We start from the raw sequence: 19,557 nt of genomic DNA on the forward strand, positions 1-19,557 counted from the left end.
TTGATATATTTTATTTCAGTTAATGTATATTTTATTTCAAGTAATGAAATTGTTTTCTCCAACTAGCTTAAATAATATATTTTTTATTTTAGTTATCCTTTTTTTATATATGTTTTTAATTTTATTTAACTATAATATGATTAGCCTAAGTCTATAAGATGTTTTTCCCATACCTACAGTGTTTTAGGCTAAAAATATGGTACATTTTTGTAAAGGTGAATGGGGGGTGATGTAAGACAGAAACATCTGTTGCTCTAACATGGACAAATTAGGCTTTACTTTCAGTTCTTACAGTGCTCTAAAAGGAGCTATGATCATATGGAAACAATAAATGCACTTTTTTTCCCACTCGCTACAAATCTCATTTGATCCTGGTTAGATTCACGTCTCTGATCTGAATTCCTCTGCAGAGAACATCTACTCCCACCTGGACGAGGAGAGCTCAGAGTCTTCATCTCAGACCACGGCTCTGAATGCAGACAGACCCTGGCCCAGACCCAAGATCTTCATCTGTTACTCCAGTAAAGACTGTCCCAAACACCTCGCCGTCATCCAGAGCTTCGCCTTCTTCCTGCAGGACTTCTGCGGCTGTGAGGTGAGGTTATTTTAGAGAAATTAATACTTTTATTCATTAAGGATACATTAAATAGATCAAAAGTGACAGTAAAGACATTTATGATGTTACAAAAGGTTTCTATTTTAAGTAAATGCTGTTCTTTTGAACTTTATATTCATCAAATAATCCTGAAAAATAAAATGCACCTCTGTTTTCACAATAATTAAAAAATGATGAACTGTTTTCATCACTGATAATAATCAGAAATGTTTCTTGAGCAGCAAATCAGCATATTAGAATGATTTCTGAAGGATCATGTGACACTGAAGACTGGAGTAATGATGCTGGAAATTCAGCTTTGCATCACAGAAATAAATTATATTTTAACAAATATTCACATATAAAACAGTTATATTAAATTTTAATACTTTTTCATATTTTTACTGTTTTTACTGTGTTTTTGATCAAATAAATGCAAACTTGGTGAGCAAAAGATTCAAAAAAGAATTCTATTTTAAGTAAATGCTGCTCTTTGAGTCCTGAAACTGGTTTCCACAAAAAATATTAACTGTTTTTAACATTGCTAATAATCAGAAATGTTTCTTGAGCAGCAAATCAGCATATTAGATGAATTTCTGAAGGATTTTGTGACACTGAAGACTGGAGCAATGATGCTGAAAATTCAGCTTTGCATCACAGAAATAAATTACATTTTAATATATATTCACATATAAAACAGTTATATTAAATTGTAATACTTTTTTATATTTTTACTGTTTTTACTGTGTTTTTGATCAAATAAATGCAAACTTGGTGAGCAAAAGATTCAAAAAAGAATTCTATTTTAAGTAAATGCTGCTCTTTTGATCTTTATATTCCTGAAAAATAAATGCATCTCGGTTTCCACAAAAAAAATATGAACTGTTTTTAACATTGAAAATAATTAGAAATGTTTCTTGAGCAGCAAATCAGTATATTAAAATGATTTCTGAAAGATCGTGTGACACTGAAGACTGGAGCAATGATGCTGAAAATTCAGCTTTGCATCACAAAAATAAATTACATTTTAACATATATTCACATAGAAAACAGTTATATTAAATTATTAAATTATATTAAAAAATTTCACAGTTTTACTGTGTTTTTGATCAAATAAATGCAAACTTAGTCAGCAGCAGATTTAAAAAAGAAGTTTGGTTTGAAATGTTTGCTGATGACGCCCTCTAGTGGCAGAAAAAAGTTGGAAAGACTTTGTGTTAATTTTACTGCACCCATTTGCTCTTTTTACATTGACTGTCACTCTATATAGACTAATACAATCAGATACAACGTCATTTCTCTAATATTTATTACAGTATATATTGATAAATGTAACATTTACTTAAATGGTATGAGATGACTGGATGCTTTTAACTGATTTCCTATAATGCACAATGTTTCCATTTAACATGTATTTTGAGGTGCAGCTCGTTATATTAATGGAGTGTTTCACTACACTGTAAAAAGTCATTTTAACTTATTACAATCAAAATGAGTTGATGTAACTTGTGAGTTTAAATGACTTAGGTTGATTTAACTTAACATTTTAAGGCAGCTGCTCAACTTAAGTTTTTAAGTTGAAACTGGTAAAAACTTTTTACAGTGTAGTTAGCACTATTTAAACTGGTTACCCATTAAAAAAATGTGACCAAAATTTCAACTCGCTTCAGTGATTGACTTATAATTACGTCCTTAAGCATTTTGTTAAATTAAGAGTATCTAATTAATCTGTTGTTTGATATCTTTATATTTAAAGAGAAACCTATAGTTTGCAAAGTCGGACATCAGTTGTGATTTTCAAGGGTGTTGAATTTAGTAGAGATGCTATGACATATCCGGACCGATATCTAGACACTTCTAAATTGTCCCTAGCAATAATTTTGATCAAACAATGTAAGTAAGTTTCGATAAATCATTTGATTTAGGTCGGGACTTCTGAGCATGTATCGTGAATCAGATTGGAACTTTAGAGCTTGTTTGTAAATCATTTGATTCCGATCGGAACTTTGGAGCTTGTTTGTAAATCATTTGATTCCGATCGGAACGTTGGAGCTTGTTTGTAAATCATTTGATTCCGATCGGAACTTTGGAGCTTGTTTGTAAATCATTTGATTCCGATCGGAACTTTGGAGCTTGTTTGTAAATCATTTGATTCCGATCGGACTTTGGAGCTTGTTTGTAAATCATTTAATTCCGATCGGAACTTTGGAGCTTGTTTGTAAATCATTTGATTCCGATCGGAACTTTGGAGCTTGTTTGTAAATCATTTGATTCCGATCGGAACTTTGGAGCGGGTTTGTAAATCATTTGATTCCGATCGGAACTTTGGAGCTTGTTTGTAAATCATTTGATTCCGATCGGAACTTTGGAGCTTGTTTGTAAATCATTTGATTCCGATCGGAACGTTGGAGCTTGTTTGTAAATCATTTGATTCCGATCGGAACTTTGGAGCTTGTTTGTAAATCATTTGATTCCGATCGGAACTTTGGAGCTTGTTTGTAAATCATTTGATTCCGATCGGACTTTGGAGCTTGTTTGTAAATCATTTCATTCCGATCGGAACTTTGGAGCTTGTTTGTAAATCATTTGATTCCGATCGGAACTTTGGAGCTTGTTTGTAAATCATTTGATTCCGATCGGAACTTTGGAGCGGGTTTGTAAATCATTTGATTCCGATCGGAACTTTGGAGCTTGTTTGTAAATCATTTGATTCCGATCGGAACTTTTCAGCTTGTTTGTAAATCATTTGATTCCGATCGGAACTTTGGAGCTTGTTTGTAAATCATTTGATTCCGATCGGAACTTTGGAGCTTGTTTGTAAATCATTTGATTCCGATCGGAACTTTGGAGCTTGTTTGTAAATCATTTGATTCCGATCGGAACTTTGGAGCTTGTTTGTAAATCATTTGATTCCGATCGGAACTTTGGAGCTTGTTTGTAAATCATTTGATTCCGATCGGAACTTTGGAGCTTGTTTGTAAATCATTTGATTCCGATCGGAACTTTGGAGCGGGTTTGTAAATCATTTGATTCCGATCAGAACTTTGGAGCTTGTTTGTAAATCATTTGATTCCGATCGGAACTTTGGAGCTTGTTTGTAAATCATTTGATTCCGATCTGAACTTTGGAGCGGGTTTGTAAATCATTTGATTCCGATCGGAACTTTGGAGCTTGTTTGTAAATCATTTGATTCCGATCGGAACTTTGGAGCTTGTTTGTAAATCATTTGATTCCGATCGGAACTTTGGAGCTTGTTTGTAAATCATTTGATTCCGATCTGAACTTTGGAGCGGGTTTGTAAATCATTTGATTCCGATCGGAACTTTGGAGCTTGTTTGTAAATCATTTGATTCCGATCGGAACTTTGGAGCTTGTTTGTAAATCATTTGATTCCGATCTGAACTTTGGAGCGGGTTTGTAAATCATTTGATTCCGATCGGAACTTTGGAGCTTGTTTGTAAATCATTTAATTCCGATCGGAACTTTGGAGCTTGTTTGTAAATCATTTGATTCCGATTGGAACTTTGGAGCTTGTTTGTAAATCATTTGATTCCGATTGGAACTTTGGAGCTTGTTTGTAAATCATTTGATTCCGATCTGAACTTTGGAGCGGGTTTGCAAATCATTTGATTCCGATCGGAACTTTGGAGCTTGTTTGTAAATCATTTGATTCCGATCGGAACTTTGGAGCGGGTTTGTAAATCATTTGATTCCGATCGGAACTTTGGAGCTTGTTTGTAAATCATTTGATTCCGATCGGAACTTTGGAGCGGGTTTGTAAATCATTTGATTCCGATCGGAACTTTGGAGCTTGTTTGTAAATCATTTGATTCCGATCGGAACTTTGGAGCTTGTTTGTAAATCATTTGATTCCGATCTGAACTTTGGAGCGGGTTTGTAAATCATTTGATTCCGATCGGAACTTTGGAGCTTGTTTGTAAATCATTTGATTCCGATCTGAACTTTGGAGCGGGTTTGTAAATCATTTGATTCCGATCGGAACTTTGGAGCTTGTTTGTAAATCATTTGATTCCGATCGGAACTTTGGAGCTTGTTTGTAAATCATTTGATTCCGATTGGAACTTTGGAGCTTGTTTGTAAATCATTTGATTCCGATTGGAACTTTGGAGCTTGTTTGTAAATCATTTGATTCCGATCTGAACTTTGGAGCGGGTTTGCAAATCATTTGATTCCGATCGGAACTTTGGAGCTTGTTTGTAAATCATTTGATTCCGATCGGAACTTTGGAGCGGGTTTGTAAATCATTTGATTCCGATCGGAACTTTGGAGCGGGTTTGTAAATCATTTGATTCCGATCGGAACTTTGGAGCTTGTTTGTAAATCATTTGATTCCGATCGGAACTTTGGAGCTTGTTTGTAAATCATTTGATTCCGATCGGAACTTTGGAGCTTGTTGTGATTGTCAAGGGTATAAAATTTAGTAGAGCCGCTATTACATGTCCATACTCAGCCACTATTAAATTGTCCCTGGCAATAATTTTAATCAAACAATTAAATGTCTGTTGTCTGAATGCTCAGGTGGCGTTGGATCTCTGGGAGCACTTGGAGATCTGCAAGGAGGGTCAGATGTCGTGGCTGAGCCGGCGTATCGACGAGGCTCACTTCATCATCACCGTCTGTTCCAAAGGCCTGAAGTATTTCGTGGAGAAAAGACACCGCAAGGGCAAGGCCACGTCGAAGGAGAAAAACCGAGAACCGTCCGCATCCGACTCCACCAGCAACAGGGACCTTTTCATCGTAGCCACAGCGATGATCGCAGAAAAAATCAAAGAGGTGCATCAAAAGTCCTCAGACCTCTCACGCTTCATGTCGGTGTACTTCGATTATTCTCATGAGAACGACATACCGACGTCACTCACCCTGGCGCCCAAATATAAACTAATGGACCAGCTGCCCCAGCTCTTCGCTCGGCTTCATTCCCGCCAGCTCAGCCTGACCGATCGCGAACCACAGCCGCCGAATGTCAGCAAACGCAACTATTTCCGCAGCAAATCGGGCCGCTCGCTATATGTGGCCATCTGTAACATGCACCAGCACATCGAGCAGGAGCCAGACTGGTTCGAGAAGCAGCTCATGCCACCGCCGCCACCCAATAAACGTCTTCCACCTCCTGAGAAGCTCGAATCGGGGCTCGTTCTGAACGAGGTGAAGCTCAAACACCCGTCGGAGAGCGACTGTCCGGTGAGGAGTAACGTCCTCGTCCTGCCTCAGACGCCGAAGCTGGGACTTTCGCTGAGTTTGTCGCAGGAGGATCTCGGGGAGGGTTCGTCCCATCAGGACGTGGGGTCGTCCAGGCCGGACGGATCAGCCAGTCCGGTGGAGATGCCCAGAGATTCGGGGATCTACGACTCGTCGGTTCCTTCGTCGGAGCTCTCCATTCCGCTGATGGACGGACTCTCGCCGGATCACGACAACTCGTCTCTGGCAGACAGTGTGTCTTCCTCCTCAGGACTTGGTAAGAATTTTAAGCAATAAAATAATACATAATTTCAATTTAGGATAATAATATATGCAGTTAAAAAAAAATACATGCAAAATAAATATATACTGAGGTGTATGTAGGCTATGATTTTTCTGCATTTAAATGGACTTTCATATGCAATATTGTGCATTTGAAAACACAATTCATGTGAACGTTCTTTTTCATATTTGTAATTTTGTAAATCATTTATAATCATTCCATATTTGATTTTGTAAATCATTTATAAATCTCTAAAAAAGCACAGTAGTTTAAAAATTGAAAGCAAAGAAGCAAATTGAGAAACATAGGTGTATATTAATATTGTAGTTCATACAATATACAATAATATTTGTTCTGAATATTAGTATTAATATATTAATATTAATAATTATTATATAGTATAATTGTTTTTTATTTTACAGTATAGTGGTATTATTGCAATCATATTTTTTTTTAGTTTGGTTTAATTTTCTAATTTAAATAATGGTAAAAAAATAATTTTATTATAAAAGTTTACTACTACTAATTATTATTATTATTATTATTATTATTATTATTATTATTAAATGCTCTATTTTATGGTATGGTTTTATGGTTTGTTTATTATTTAAATAATAAAATAAAAATATTTATATTTTGAAGTAATAATAATAGTTCTTATTGTGGTTATTTAATAATAAAATATTATATTATTATTAAATATATATTAAAATATTAAAATTATATGAATATTATTAATATTAAATATTTTCTATTTTAAAGTACTGTTGTATGAATGCAATAATGTTTTTGTTCATTAGATTAATTTTATTATTCTAAAATTTGATGATAATAACAATAGGGATACTAGAAATAATAATAATAATAATAATAATAATAATAATAATAATATAATTATTATCATTAATAATAGGATTATTAATATTAATTAATAATTATTTGTATTTTTCCAGTATATAATTGATTGCATTAGTAATATATTTCTTTACTGATTAATTTTGATTGTTTAATTTGTTTAACTTAAATTGCTATACATTTAAATGACTAATTGCTATAATAATAATAACAATAATAATAATAATGGTAAATTAAATTAAATTGAAAATTAAATAAAAGTAAAAAACAATTAAAATTAATCAGTAAATAAATATATTATCTTTGCAATCATAATAATATACTAGAAAAATATTATTATTATTATTATTATTATTATTAATAAATACTATTTTAAGTTTTAATGTTTTATTATTTTAATATTTTAGATGCAATTTTTATCACTTAAATTGCTATACATTTTAAATTACTAATTAACTAACTATAACTATAACTATAACTATAACTATAAGAATTATTATTATTATGGACTTTCAAAATAGAGGTTTATGCGACATATATTGATGATTTGTGTGTTTGTGTTTGCAGGTGATGAAGAGCCCCCTGCTGTCAGCTCTCTGCAGTGCGCAGCTCCCACAATATGCAAAGCAGAACTTCATCACAACATCCATCAGAGTGAAGGACTCATAGCCGCTGCCTCCACTTAGTGGCCTTCAGCTGAACTTGCATCGCCACTTTAATTCCCGTACTTACCACTGACTTGGACAAGCTGCCAGCGGCTCTTCAGAATCCCTCATCAGGGAAAGTCTTTGACGGATCGGATCTTAAGGGATTGAACATTGAAGCGTCTGAAAACTTTTGTCAAGGTGCTTTTTAACCAAAGTGGTTGCGTACTTAGTATGCAGCCGTGTCCGTGTTGTTCCAGCTGTGTCAAATCAACGTCATTCAGACCTTAAAATGCCTTAAAAGTGCCATGAAGCTGTGGACATGAGTGTGGAGCTGAATGTGAGTCGTTTTAACATGTCATTTCACTTTTATTTATTGCGTTAACACGCTTCAGTAGACCGGGGATCGTTTCACTGAAGCTGTTTGGAAATGACGCTCGATTTTAGAAGCATATCAAGAGCTTTTTAATGATTTTAGGCCATTGTTTGTTTTAAGTGGATCTTAAAAAAGTTTTAAACATGTTGACAGCAGCGTAAACAGACTAGAGTAGCTCTAATGTTTGTTTATGACAAAGGGAAGTACAAGCTAAAACAACTGAGATGTGCCATTTTGTTAACTTTATGAGTTTTATTTGTGTACTTTGTTTATCCAGGTTTTGTACAGTTTTTTTTTTAGAATATTAGAAGTGATTTCTGCATTATATAAACTTCGTACTGTTTTATAGTACTCTAATGTAGGAGATACGACTTAATAAACTAAGATTTATATGCATTGTGACTGAGTTCTTTGTGAGGTTTCTATGTTTGTGCAAAAAAACATGCTTGAAACATCTAAAAATGCTTAAAATATGCATATAAAATAAATATTGAAGAGGTGACATTATTATTTTGACATTGTTATTAGAAAAATATAATATACAAGCTAAAAATATGCACATAAAATCTAAGAAAATTGACAAAATATTACAAATAAGTTAAATTTTGTTTTTTTTTGTGCAAATATATTTGTTTTTGTAAGCTAGAACTGTGTATAAAATTAAATAAAAAAGAACAACAATAGTAATAATAATAATTGTTAATGTTATTAAATATTTATTTATTTTAGTATTATAGTATGATTGCAATAGTAATATATTTATTTATTGATTAGTTTAACATTAATCATTAACATAATGTAAATATTTTTAATTTTACAATGACTACTAATTAATATTGTTATAATTATTAATAAATAATTAAATGCTCTTTTTATTTTATGGCAGTATGATTGCAATAGTAATTTATTCTTATTAATAATTAAAGTGCAAAAATACACGTGCTTGAAAAATCTGTATGCAAATTTCTGTATGCTAAAAATATTAATAAAGAGGTGACAAATCTTTAGAGTGACATTTTAAGTGATTATTATTATTATTATAAAATATTATATATGTATGTGTATGTGTATGTGTATATATATATATATATATATATATATATATATATATATATATACACATATATATTATTATTTTTTATTATTATTATATTATTTTTTTTTTACATTTTATACACAAAATACAATTTTATATTTTATAAATATATATTTATATATAATTATAATATATGCATATTTCCTAGTCAAAGTGTGAGAATATTCATCTCAAAATTAATGGAAAAATCATTGATGACTCTTTTGCAATAGCAACAAATTTTAATGAACATTTTTTAAACATTGTCCAAAAACTGGCTCAGAATTTTCAAAATGTTCATCCACCTCTCATAATCAGTGGCAAATCAGGTTTTAACCTTAGTCCAATAACTAAAACTAAAGTCAAAAAAATTATTGCTGCGCTAAACGGTAGCAAAGCAAAAGATATGTATGGACTTGATACTTATTTTCTTAAACAATATAGGGACATTTTCTTTGATCCGTTGACAACAATAATAAATCAATCAATTAATGAGGGAATTTTTCCAGCAGCCCTAAAACCTGCGATTGTCACCCCTATATTTAAGTCTGGTGACAAACAAGAAATGAACAATTATCGTCCAATAAGCATCCTTCCAGCAGTATCAAAAGTGCTTGAGAAGACGGTGGCGGAGCAACTTATCTCCCACTTTGACTCACAAGAGCTCTTAAATCCGATGCAATTTGGTTTTAGACGGAAATATTCAACAGACTCTGCCTGTTGCTACTTCCTGGAAACTGTCAGGGCATATGTGGATCGGGGAAGGGTGGTGGGAGCGGTCTTCCTTGATCCGTGTAAAGCTTTTGACGTTGTCAACCATCAGATACTTTATAGTAAATTAGATCAATATAGTCTCTCTGAGCACACCCAAAAATGGATAAGATCTTATTTGAGTGACCGACAACAGTGTGTACGAGTAAATAATATTAAATCTGCGTTCAGAGCCACCTCAATGGGAGTGCCGCAAGGGTCTATTTTGGGACCCCTGCTCTTTAGCATCTATATAAATGACCTCCCTACAGTGTGCTCTGACATTGACATAATCATGTACGCTGATGATACGGTCATTTTTACTTCTGGGAAAAATGAGCTGGAGGTTGCTGACAAATTATCAAAAGAGATGAAAAAAGTTGCAGAATGGTTGCAGGCGTCATGTCTGACCTTAAATATTGATAAAACAGTCTCAATGTTTTTTTCAAGTAAACATAAATTACAACAAATTCTAGAAATTCAAGTAAATGGACAAAAAATTAAAAATGTAAATGAAATAAAATATTTAGGTCTAATACTTGATTCGAACCTTGGTTTTAAAAGTCATATAAAAAAACTTGGTAACAAAGTGAAATTTAATTTGATGAATTATAAACATATTAGAAACTCATTAAATACAGAGGCTTCAAATACTTACCTCAATACTATGATTGTATCACATTTTCTGTATTGCATGTCTAGTTGGTCTCAGGCATGCAAAACATCGTTAAAACCACTTGAATCATTATATAAAAGGGCCATAAAAATTCATGATAAAAAACCTCGACTGTACCATCATTGTAAAGTACAAAGTAAATATAACTTTTTGAGTTTCGAAAATCTTATTAAATATAATCAAATTTCTGTCCTGTTTAAAATAATCCATAACATCGCTGCTCCCCCTTTGAAAAAATTTTTCACACTCAATTCGGAGAGAATTTCCAGAACTACACGGTCGACAGTCAGAGGAGAGTGCAGCGTTGCAAGATGTAAAACGGCATTTGGTCAACAATCTTTCTTTTATAAAGCAGCGAGCCTTTGGAACACTCTTCCAAATGAAATTATTTCATGTACAAACTATTGCACTTTTACATGCTTGACCAAACAGTGGTTATTATCAAAGCAAATCTGTATGCACTAAATGACTGTGATATGAACGTTTTAAATTGTGAGTGAGTGAATGAATGATAGAATGTACTTTTATGATGTGAATTTTCTATGCATTTTTCTGTATATATTTGATAAACTTTTGTAAGCATAACAACAACCTGTCCAGGGACTGCAGGTGGAAATTAGCATTTTTGCTATAACCTGGCACATGACATCTTTTCTTATTTTAGACTAATGTTGTTTGTGCACTGTCCCTGATCAAATAAATAAATAAAAACTAAAAAAAAACTAAAACTAGCAAACAGCTGCATATATGCAATTATTAATCAATTAAGTAGTTATTGTGGAGTTTTTAATCTGTTCATTACCTGTAATATTTTTTGTATAAAATATAAAATTGTATTTTGTGTATAAAATGTAAAAAAAAAAATAATAATAATATATAATAATAATAAAAAATAATAATATATATGTATATATATACAGTATATATATATATATATATATATATTAGGGGTGGGCATAGATTAATTTTTTTAATCTAGATTAATCTAGATTAAATCTTGGAATTAATCTAGATTAATCTAGATTAAAATGGCTAATTTGAATTCTGCTGAAGGCATTCAGAATATGTGTGCTACCCAAATAATGACTTAAAGTCTTTGAGAATGGATCATAAAGCTCATAAAGCTGTTCTATGATAATTTGTTGATGAAAATAAATTATGTTCAATTAGATGTACTTGTGTTTACTAACTAACTAACAATGAAATTATTTTTTCTCCCTATTAGATTGTTTTTTTTTTAACGTTACACCGTACTTTTATTTTGACAGGTTGATATGATGCTAGTTTTCTCAAATGAAACGGTAAAAGTGACACTCACAGCAGTTTGGGAGATTGAGTTTATCTGTTCATGTGAGATGAAAATGCCAAAAATTACCAGGAGCGTCACGTGTGTTTCAGTATGCGTGTAGTAAAAGCTCGTCTCCATCATTCATACATACAGCTCAGGCAAACGGAACATATCGGATTCATATTAAAACGGTCTTTTTGCATTTCAGTTTTCACATACACTAGTCCATATCGCGATTTGAATTAAGTGACTGACCAACATTTGATTTATGAATCCAAAAAACGACGAATTTACGTGGCGTTTCGCTATAGTAGATTCGGTTTTTATGAATGGAGGACGACGCGACCCCGTCTGTGTTTTGGCGGAGGAGACTTAAACTCGCGACCATATTCTACAGTCTTCGGTATACATCCGCGTTAAACTATCAAGGTGAAAGTCATCATAGCTTGCGTAGTTTAGACCCAGCTCCCAACCCAACTTTGAGAATAGATTAACGGCGATATTTTTTTTATCGCGCGATAAGAGTTTCACGTTAACGCAGCACGTTAACGCCGATAACGGCCCACCACTAATATATATATATATATATTACATTTTATACACAAAATATAATTTTATATTTTAGACAAAAAAAATAATATTACAGGAAATGAACAAATTAAAAACCCCACAATGACATTTTAAGTGATTTTTATTTGCATACATGCATATTTTGTTTGCTAGAAATATGCATATAAAATAATTATAAAAATACCAGTTACATTATATATATATTTACATATATTTCGTTTTTGTATATATAGTGATTTTAAGTGCTAGAAATACGAAAATTATAAATGCATGCTATATATATGCTACACAAAATAATATTACAAGTAGGCCCCAACTTAAGTGATTATTAATTGCATATATGCAGCTTATTTTGTTTGCTGTTGTGTATAAAAATATCAGTAACATATTTTGTTGTTTTTTATTTACATATATTTCGCTTTTGTATGCAAGAACTTTGTGTGTATATATATATATATATATATATATAAAAAAGTGCTAGAAATATGAAAAAAAAATATAAATATGATATATATATATATATATTTTATTTATTTATGTTTGTAAATATATATATATACATATATTTTTATGATAGAAATATGCAAAAATAATAATAATAATAATAATAACGAGGTGATTAAAAACCTCTAGTGATCTTTAGTTATTTATTGTCGTTGATTGAGCTCAAACCACACAGCTCTGTAATCAGGTGAGTTCTGGAACCCAAGTGAAGTGAACAGCTTGTAGGAAAAGTCATTTTCCTTCTCCACAAAACAGTACACAGGGTGTCCTCGGTCCAGGAGGTTTTTGGCCATCATAGACACCAATAACTTGGCGTAGCCTTTCCGTCTGTGTTGTGGTAACGTGTAGAGCAAACCAAGAGCAGCGTGTTGGTACACAAGCAGCCAGGAGACAGGTTCGGTTCCGCCCTCCTCTATCACGCACAGTGAAGGATTATGGGTAATGTAGTTCAGCACGGAGTTGTAGCTGTTACGGTCTCCGCCATATTTCCACGTGCTGTTCACCAGGTGTGCATGAGCTGCACTGAGCGGAGCCACTCTGAGTCCAGCAGAACTTGTAAAAATATCGAAAATAGTACGAAAATGTCAACTATTAAAAGCTTATGTCGCCCTTGTAACATCAAAATGGTTTTAATACTATTTAAAGGTAAAAACAATCACATACAGTTGCTTTAAGCATCATCCTGTGCTGGAAAAGTTCATTTTTATTGGTGTCACCTTTCTATAAACTGCAGCTGTCCTTCATCCTGCAGCTGTAAGACGTTCATCACTGCTTTAACTTTCCAGGGAACTCCATGTTGATCTGCAAACTCCTGAACTGCTCCTAAATGCCTGATGTCAACCCCTTTATGGCAACCAACAGGTTTGTGCATGTGTTATTATGGCACAGTTACAAAAAATAGCTATTTCAGACAATTTAAAGATGGATAGGAGTGCGCACCTGCCAATAATGTGAATGCATCTTTATTGATCACACCAGGTGTGTTCAGAAAGCTTTTCAAGCTGTCTTTGTTCTTAGAGTAGATGCTGTATATGTTAAAATCTCCTTCTCGATCCTTTGTGCCCTGTTAAAATATATATTTTGTTGCTATCTTATATGTGACCTTGGACCACAAAACCAGCCATAAGGTTAAATTTTACAAAACTGAGATATATACATCATACAAAAGCTCAATAAATAAGCTTCCTATTGATGTATGGTTTGTTAGGATAGGACAATATTTGGCCGAGATACATCTGGAATCTGGAATCTAAGGGTGCAAAAAAATCTAAATACAGAGAAAATCACCTTTAAAGTTGTCCAAATTAAGTTCTTAACAATGCATATTACTAATCAAAAATTACATTTTGAAAGGTTTACATTAGGAATTTTACAAAAATTTTTAATGTAACATGATCTTTACTTAATTTCCTAATGATTTTTGGCATAAAAGAAAAATCAATAATTTTGACCCATGCAATGTATTTTTGGCTATTGCTACAAATATACCCCAGCGACTTAAGACTGGTTTTGTGGTCCAGGGTCACATATAGCCCATTTCGTCCACTGAATAAAAAAATAAACGTAATTGCAACTTATCTCACAATTCTTACTTGTTTTTCACAATTAAGAATTTTTTCTCAGAAATGCGTGAAACAAACTCGCAATTTTGAAGAATTTATAGTCAGAATTACGAGATATGAACTTTATGAGAATTGCAAGTGGATATCTCAACTTTGAATTTTTCCAACATAATTCAACTCGCTATTCTGACTATTTAACACGCAATCTCGAGTTAAGTCAGAATTGAGAGATATAAACTTACAATTTTAAGAAATGAAGTCAGAATTGTGAGATATAAACTCGCAAATATGAGAAATTAAGTCAGAATTGCATGATATAAGCAATTGCGAGTCTAAAACCTTGCAATTCTGACTTTATAACACGCAATTTCAAGTTAAGTTAGAATTGCGAGATATAAACTCACAATTTTGACTTTTTTTCAGAAATGTGAGTTTATATCTCAGTAAGAGTTTGCATCATGCAATTCTAAGAAAAAAAGAATTCTGAGGTTGCAATTACCTTTTTAAAAAAAAATTATTCAGTGGTGGAAATGGGCTTCCATATATAATGTTATTTTACTTTATTTATTAATATATTTTCAATTTTAATTTTGAATAATTGTATTACTTCAACTTAGTTTCAGTTTAAGTTTCAGTTCCAAGGCAACATTTCTATTTTTATTGATTTATTTTTATATGTATATTTTGTTTTAAGTCAGTTTTCACAAATGCTTTTTAATAGCTTTAGTATAAAGTTGCAGCACTGAACATTGTTTACATACAAGCATAGTTTTACATAATTGTGGTTTACCTCAAATACCACAGGTTAACTATGGCCACTGTTTAAACATGACTAGTTTTTGTAAACAGAAACTCACAAGCATCTGGATCTATAAAACGATGTTACCTGAACTTTCGGTTTGCAAATAATGACAGTGAATTCTGGCCACTGGTCTGCAATAACCTCCAGATTGTGAGGTTTCCCTCTGTTTATGTTGAATATACAGCCATAAACCTGAAAAACAAGTCAATACTAACTAGCTGCTCCTCCTGACAGAATAAAAATAAAAGCTGTGTAAATCTGATAGGTTAACCTTTTCAGTCAAAAATAACGTAGAACCACCACACCTTGATAGACTCTGGAAAACTCTGCTTCAAAATGCTTTCAGCTTGTATGAGCTCCTCAGTCCCAAGAATGATCATTATGTGCACATAAAACACTCACGGAAAAGATCAGCAAAGGGTTAACAAAAACTCTGAAAGCCGAGTGCAAAGTCGAGGAAGTTGTTTTCAAAGACGCAACAGCCGTGCATTTCACTTTCACAGGTAATAGCACTAACAGTAAAATGGATGGTTTATGTTAATGCAGCATGCAAAAGTGGATCTCTTCTATCAAATATTAAAACTTCACTGCTATTCAAACCAGCCTAGAGTGGTTCATAAGTTCAATCAGCTAGTCTCCACCCAATCTATACTGATCAAACTGGTTAGGATTGATAGTTTAATTCACTCGGATCATCTGAAACCAGCCAGAATGGTTCCTTAAGTCTTTTTCAGCAGGAGATATTATGGACCGCTCAGTGTCGGGTCCTGATGCATGCAGCTGGTCTGGTCATGTGACCTAAAAGATGATGTAAACACCTCAATGCAGCTGCAGTGAAGAACATGAGAATATGAGATGGATTTATCGTGATGGTTTGGTGCGTTGAACTCGAGCACGAGCGTCTGTCGTCAGCAGGATGCAGAAACCTGAGAAGCTCTTATGCAGCAGAAAAATAGAGGTGTGTTTAATGGCTATTAATGTTTCCACCCTCATACTGATACACCCTGCTGATTTTGGCTTTGCTTTTGTTCCCACAGATTCACAAGCTACCGAGATGGTTTGCATTCTCACTCTTTTTGCATCCATTTTCTTAGCTTTTATTGTCACAGGACACAGCGTGGAGCTAAATCACAATGTCATTAATGTGGCAAACTTTGCCATGGATGTCCATAATCGCATGAGTAGCTATCCGTACGCCTTTAAAGTGGTGGATATCACATCAGACGAAGCTCAGGTAAGTGTCATGCTCATCATATAACATATGGCAGCTTTTCTCTAATGTTTTTGATGCAATATTGTGTTCATTGCAGCTCTATCCTCCTGCACGCGTTAAATACATGCTACACATACAAGCTGCGCAGACCGTCTGCGAGAATCACGCTGGTGTGAATGTTTCCGACTGTGCTTTGCAGTCTAATGCAGAGGTGAGAAATGCATCTAATAATAATTCGATTTTGTGTGTTTTAATGCATTGTGTGGAATATAGAATCTTTATTTGTGAGCCTGGACCACAGAACCAGTCATAAGGGTCAGCTTTTATTGAATATGTTAAATATAAATATTTGGCTGTGATAATTTTTGAAAATCAGGAATCTGAGGGTGCAAAAAAATCAAAATACTGAGAAAATCACCTTTAAAGTTGTCCAAATTAAGTTCTTAGCAATGCATATTCCTTATCAAAAATTAAGTTTTGATATCTTTACAGTAGTAAATTTACAAGATATCTTTATATGATCACTATATAAAACCCTAATTATTTTTAGCATTAAAAAAAGCAATAAGTATACCTATAACTGGTTTTGTGAGAAGCACTGCATTTTCTGGTTATACACATATATTTTAGGCATATGCAATTTGCACCCTATAGTGTAAATATTGTTTTATACTATTTGCATCTGTCTTATAAAATAAGATGAATGAAATAAAATATTTTGCATGTAAATTAATGTTAATATACACTATTAGCATGTTTGTCCAATAAAATAACAAAAAAAAAAAAAAAATTCAATTTACACATTAATTTATCAATCAATCATTTTTGCTTTGTGGTTTAATTAAATGTTAAAGGCCTGATTTCACAGACAGGGCTTAGACTAAACCAGGATTAGGCCATAGTTCAATTAGGACATTTAAGACATTTTTATAAACATGCTTAGAACAAACATTGTACTGGTGTGCATCTTAAGGACAAAACAAAGGCACTGATATATATGTTTAGATCAGTCAGTGCAAGTTTCTTTCAGTTGAAACAGCTCAGATTTACACTTTAGTCTAGGACTAGGCTTAAGCCTTTGTCTGGGAAACCAGGAAAGTATATGCTTTTTGCATTTTGTCCAATTAAATAAAATATTTTGCAATGTATAATTGAATCTAAGGTATTTTTTTTGCTTTTATTTGGGTCATCTTAGGTCAGAAAATAAATACTGTAAATACAGCAGTACGCTATAAATAACAGATATACACATATCTACATATAGCATACAACTATACATTAATTCAAATAAAGACAGAAAGAAAAAAAACCTACATAGATTATTTTGCTATATGCAATCAGTGTCAATGCAAATTTGTACTATTTGCATTTTGTGAAATAAAAAAACAAAACAACAACAAAAATAAAATGGATAAATGGGTCAAAGACAAAAAAGGGTTTAAGCATAAAATCAGTTGTAAATCAAGTGTAATACTGCTTTAAATTGTTGTTATTTATTTATTTTTTAAGTTTTCTGTTTAATTGAATTGGATTTGTTTTTCTGGGCAAAAAATAAATAACATACATTTTCCCATTTTTTACAGAAGACAGCCACTAAAATGTCATTCAGTTTAATAATCTTGTCGGGCATATTTTCGACAAAAATCTATTTATGACATATTAAAAGACAAATTACTTTCCCCCTGAAATACTAATTAGTTGTAATTTAATTCTACATTTTTAAAATTGGCCACTATCCTAGGTTTTGCACCTTTGGCAGTAAATATTTTCTGTGGTTTAAATATTCTGAATATTACACTGAATGACAATGTAACATTATTTCAACTAATTTTGACATTTTATTCTCCAAAAACCTTTTTTTATTTGAAACACTTTACTTGCATTTAATGTGCTTTCTATGGACTTAAAATCACTTTTGAAAATGTCTTTTGATGTGGATATCTTAGCTTCTTTGACCCAAATACATAAATTAAATTTTGCATGGAAAATTTTTTATGTGTAATTGAATTTGTGAACTGGTCTCATTATTTTTTGCATGTATTAAATATGAAAATGTCAAATATATTAGTTTTTTTTTAATACTAATGTGATTGAGTGTTGTGAGCTGTGATATTGTAGTCATTTCTGGTGTTTTCTTGTTTGTGTGTTCTCAGATCATGACCTGTTCCTTCACTGTCATTGCCGTGCCAGGAAATGATTATATCCCCAAACGCCTGCTCTCAGATCAGTGTGTCTGATTGGATCTGAGGATTGTGATGCTTTCTAATGGTGGAATGTTGTCAGAAATACATGCTTTACTTGCCTTAATGTTGCATTAAATGGTCTTAATGGTCTGTCATCAATAACTTTTTAAATAACATGTTAACTTTTCAATAGTACGCCTATGTAACTACAAGTATAGACAATGGGTTGAGTTCTGGGAAACAGCTTTGTTTATCCGTCATACTTGGAGGATCGCACTGCCTCTCCGCTATTGAGTTTAGGGCGGCATTTAGATTTTCTGTTGTGATTGTAAAAAATGCCACTATTGTATGTCATTCATGCTGTTTAGAGAATTGCAATAGTAACTCAGATTGTCATTCTAAAAGAAAACTGGACAATGCAATGTTTTTTAACCTTTACTATGTGTAAAAATACCAAGGGAAGCAGGTCAGGGAGAAGACGCCAAATAGTAAATCTATTAATAATGTCTCTGATTAAACCCACTGCCTATCGCTCAATAAAAGAATCCCATTGCTACGTGTTTTTGAAAAGTTTTCATTTTGTTTGGTTTGATAATTAACATTACCTTTGTGAGTATGAGCTCACTCAAGTTGTGAATTAACAGGACTTGAACACAAAAATGCTTAACATGAACAGTGTTGGGTAAGCTACTCTAAAAAAGTAATTAATTACTAGTTACTAATTACCTCTGTACAGTGTAATTAGATTACTGTACAAATTACTCACTCCAAAAAGTATTTCATTACTTATTACTTTCTAAATCCTATATCAACCTCGACCTCGTATGATACAAGGATAGACATGAAACGGTTCTTTTTCAATAAATAATATATGGCTAAATAAATTATTCTGGCCACACTAAGGGTCAAATTCTCACTATTAATTAACCAATAACTATGAGCTAACTGTATTTTTCGCTTCAGAACTCCTGACCTGATATTT

General features: G+C 32.6%; 3 protein-coding genes across 4 annotated transcripts in view; 2 read left to right on the top strand and 1 right to left on the bottom strand.

The window, feature by feature from the left end:
• The window catches only part of il17rd (interleukin 17 receptor D), a 51,638-nt gene extending 43,910 nt beyond the window's left edge, over nucleotides 1–7,728 (top strand). For both annotated transcript variants that reach the window (XM_073825962.1, XM_073825963.1), the window contains 3 exons: nucleotides 411–595; nucleotides 5,135–6,071; nucleotides 7,500–7,728. In XM_073825962.1, coding sequence (XP_073682063.1) covers nucleotides 411–595; nucleotides 5,135–6,071; nucleotides 7,500–7,618 — 1,241 coding nt within the window. In that variant the 3' untranslated portion in view covers nucleotides 7,619–7,728. The remainder of the gene's footprint in view (nucleotides 1–410; nucleotides 596–5,134; nucleotides 6,072–7,499) is intronic.
• Nucleotides 7,729–12,944: 5,216 nt separating this feature from the next.
• LOC141294157 (glycine N-acyltransferase-like protein 3) lies at nucleotides 12,945–15,569 on the bottom strand. Its single transcript, XM_073826250.1, has 5 exons — nucleotides 15,485–15,569; nucleotides 15,264–15,371; nucleotides 13,755–13,878; nucleotides 13,532–13,658; nucleotides 12,945–13,367 (listed from the first exon to the last, which is right to left on the bottom strand). Exons 1-5 carry the CDS (start codon nucleotides 15,557–15,559, stop codon nucleotides 12,959–12,961), a joined length of 843 nt encoding a protein of 280 aa, XP_073682351.1. The 5' UTR covers nucleotides 15,560–15,569; the 3' UTR covers nucleotides 12,945–12,958.
• A 433-nt stretch (nucleotides 15,570–16,002) lies between these two features.
• Nucleotides 16,003–19,131, top strand: LOC141294205 (uncharacterized). The gene is made up of 4 exons (XM_073826291.1): nucleotides 16,003–16,137; nucleotides 16,217–16,413; nucleotides 16,490–16,603; nucleotides 18,546–19,131. Exons 1-4 carry the CDS (start codon nucleotides 16,119–16,121, stop codon nucleotides 18,627–18,629), a joined length of 414 nt encoding a protein of 137 aa, XP_073682392.1. The 5' UTR covers nucleotides 16,003–16,118; the 3' UTR covers nucleotides 18,630–19,131.
• Nucleotides 19,132–19,557: the final 426 nt, after the last annotated feature.

This window comes from Garra rufa, chromosome 20 (assembly GCF_049309525.1).
Source record: "Garra rufa chromosome 20, GarRuf1.0, whole genome shotgun sequence".
Lineage (NCBI taxonomy): Eukaryota > Metazoa > Chordata > Actinopteri > Cypriniformes > Cyprinidae > Garra > Garra rufa.

What these genes read in the sequence shown, in the direction of transcription:
- LOC141294205 (XM_073826291.1), top strand. An exon ending in TCACATCAGACGAAGCTCAG is followed by an intron (nt 16,414 to 16,489) that starts GTAAGTGTCATG and finishes TGTTCATTGCAG; the next exon opens with CTCTATCCTCCTGCACGCGT. An exon ending in CTTTGCAGTCTAATGCAGAG is followed by an intron (nt 16,604 to 18,545) that starts GTGAGAAATGCA and finishes GTGTGTTCTCAG; the next exon opens with ATCATGACCTGTTCCTTCAC.
- LOC141294157 (XM_073826250.1), bottom strand. Translation starts at nt 15,559, where the DNA reads ATGATCATTCTTGGGACTGAGGAGCTCATACAAGCTGAAAGCATTTTG. An exon ending in TTTGCAAACCGAAAGTTCAG is followed by an intron (nt 13,879 to 15,263) that starts GTAACATCGTTT and finishes ATATTTTAACAG; the next exon opens with GGCACAAAGGATCGAGAAGG. An exon ending in CAGCTGCAGTTTATAGAAAG is followed by an intron (nt 13,368 to 13,531) that starts GTGACACCAATA and finishes TATTTTTACAAG; the next exon opens with TTCTGCTGGACTCAGAGTGG.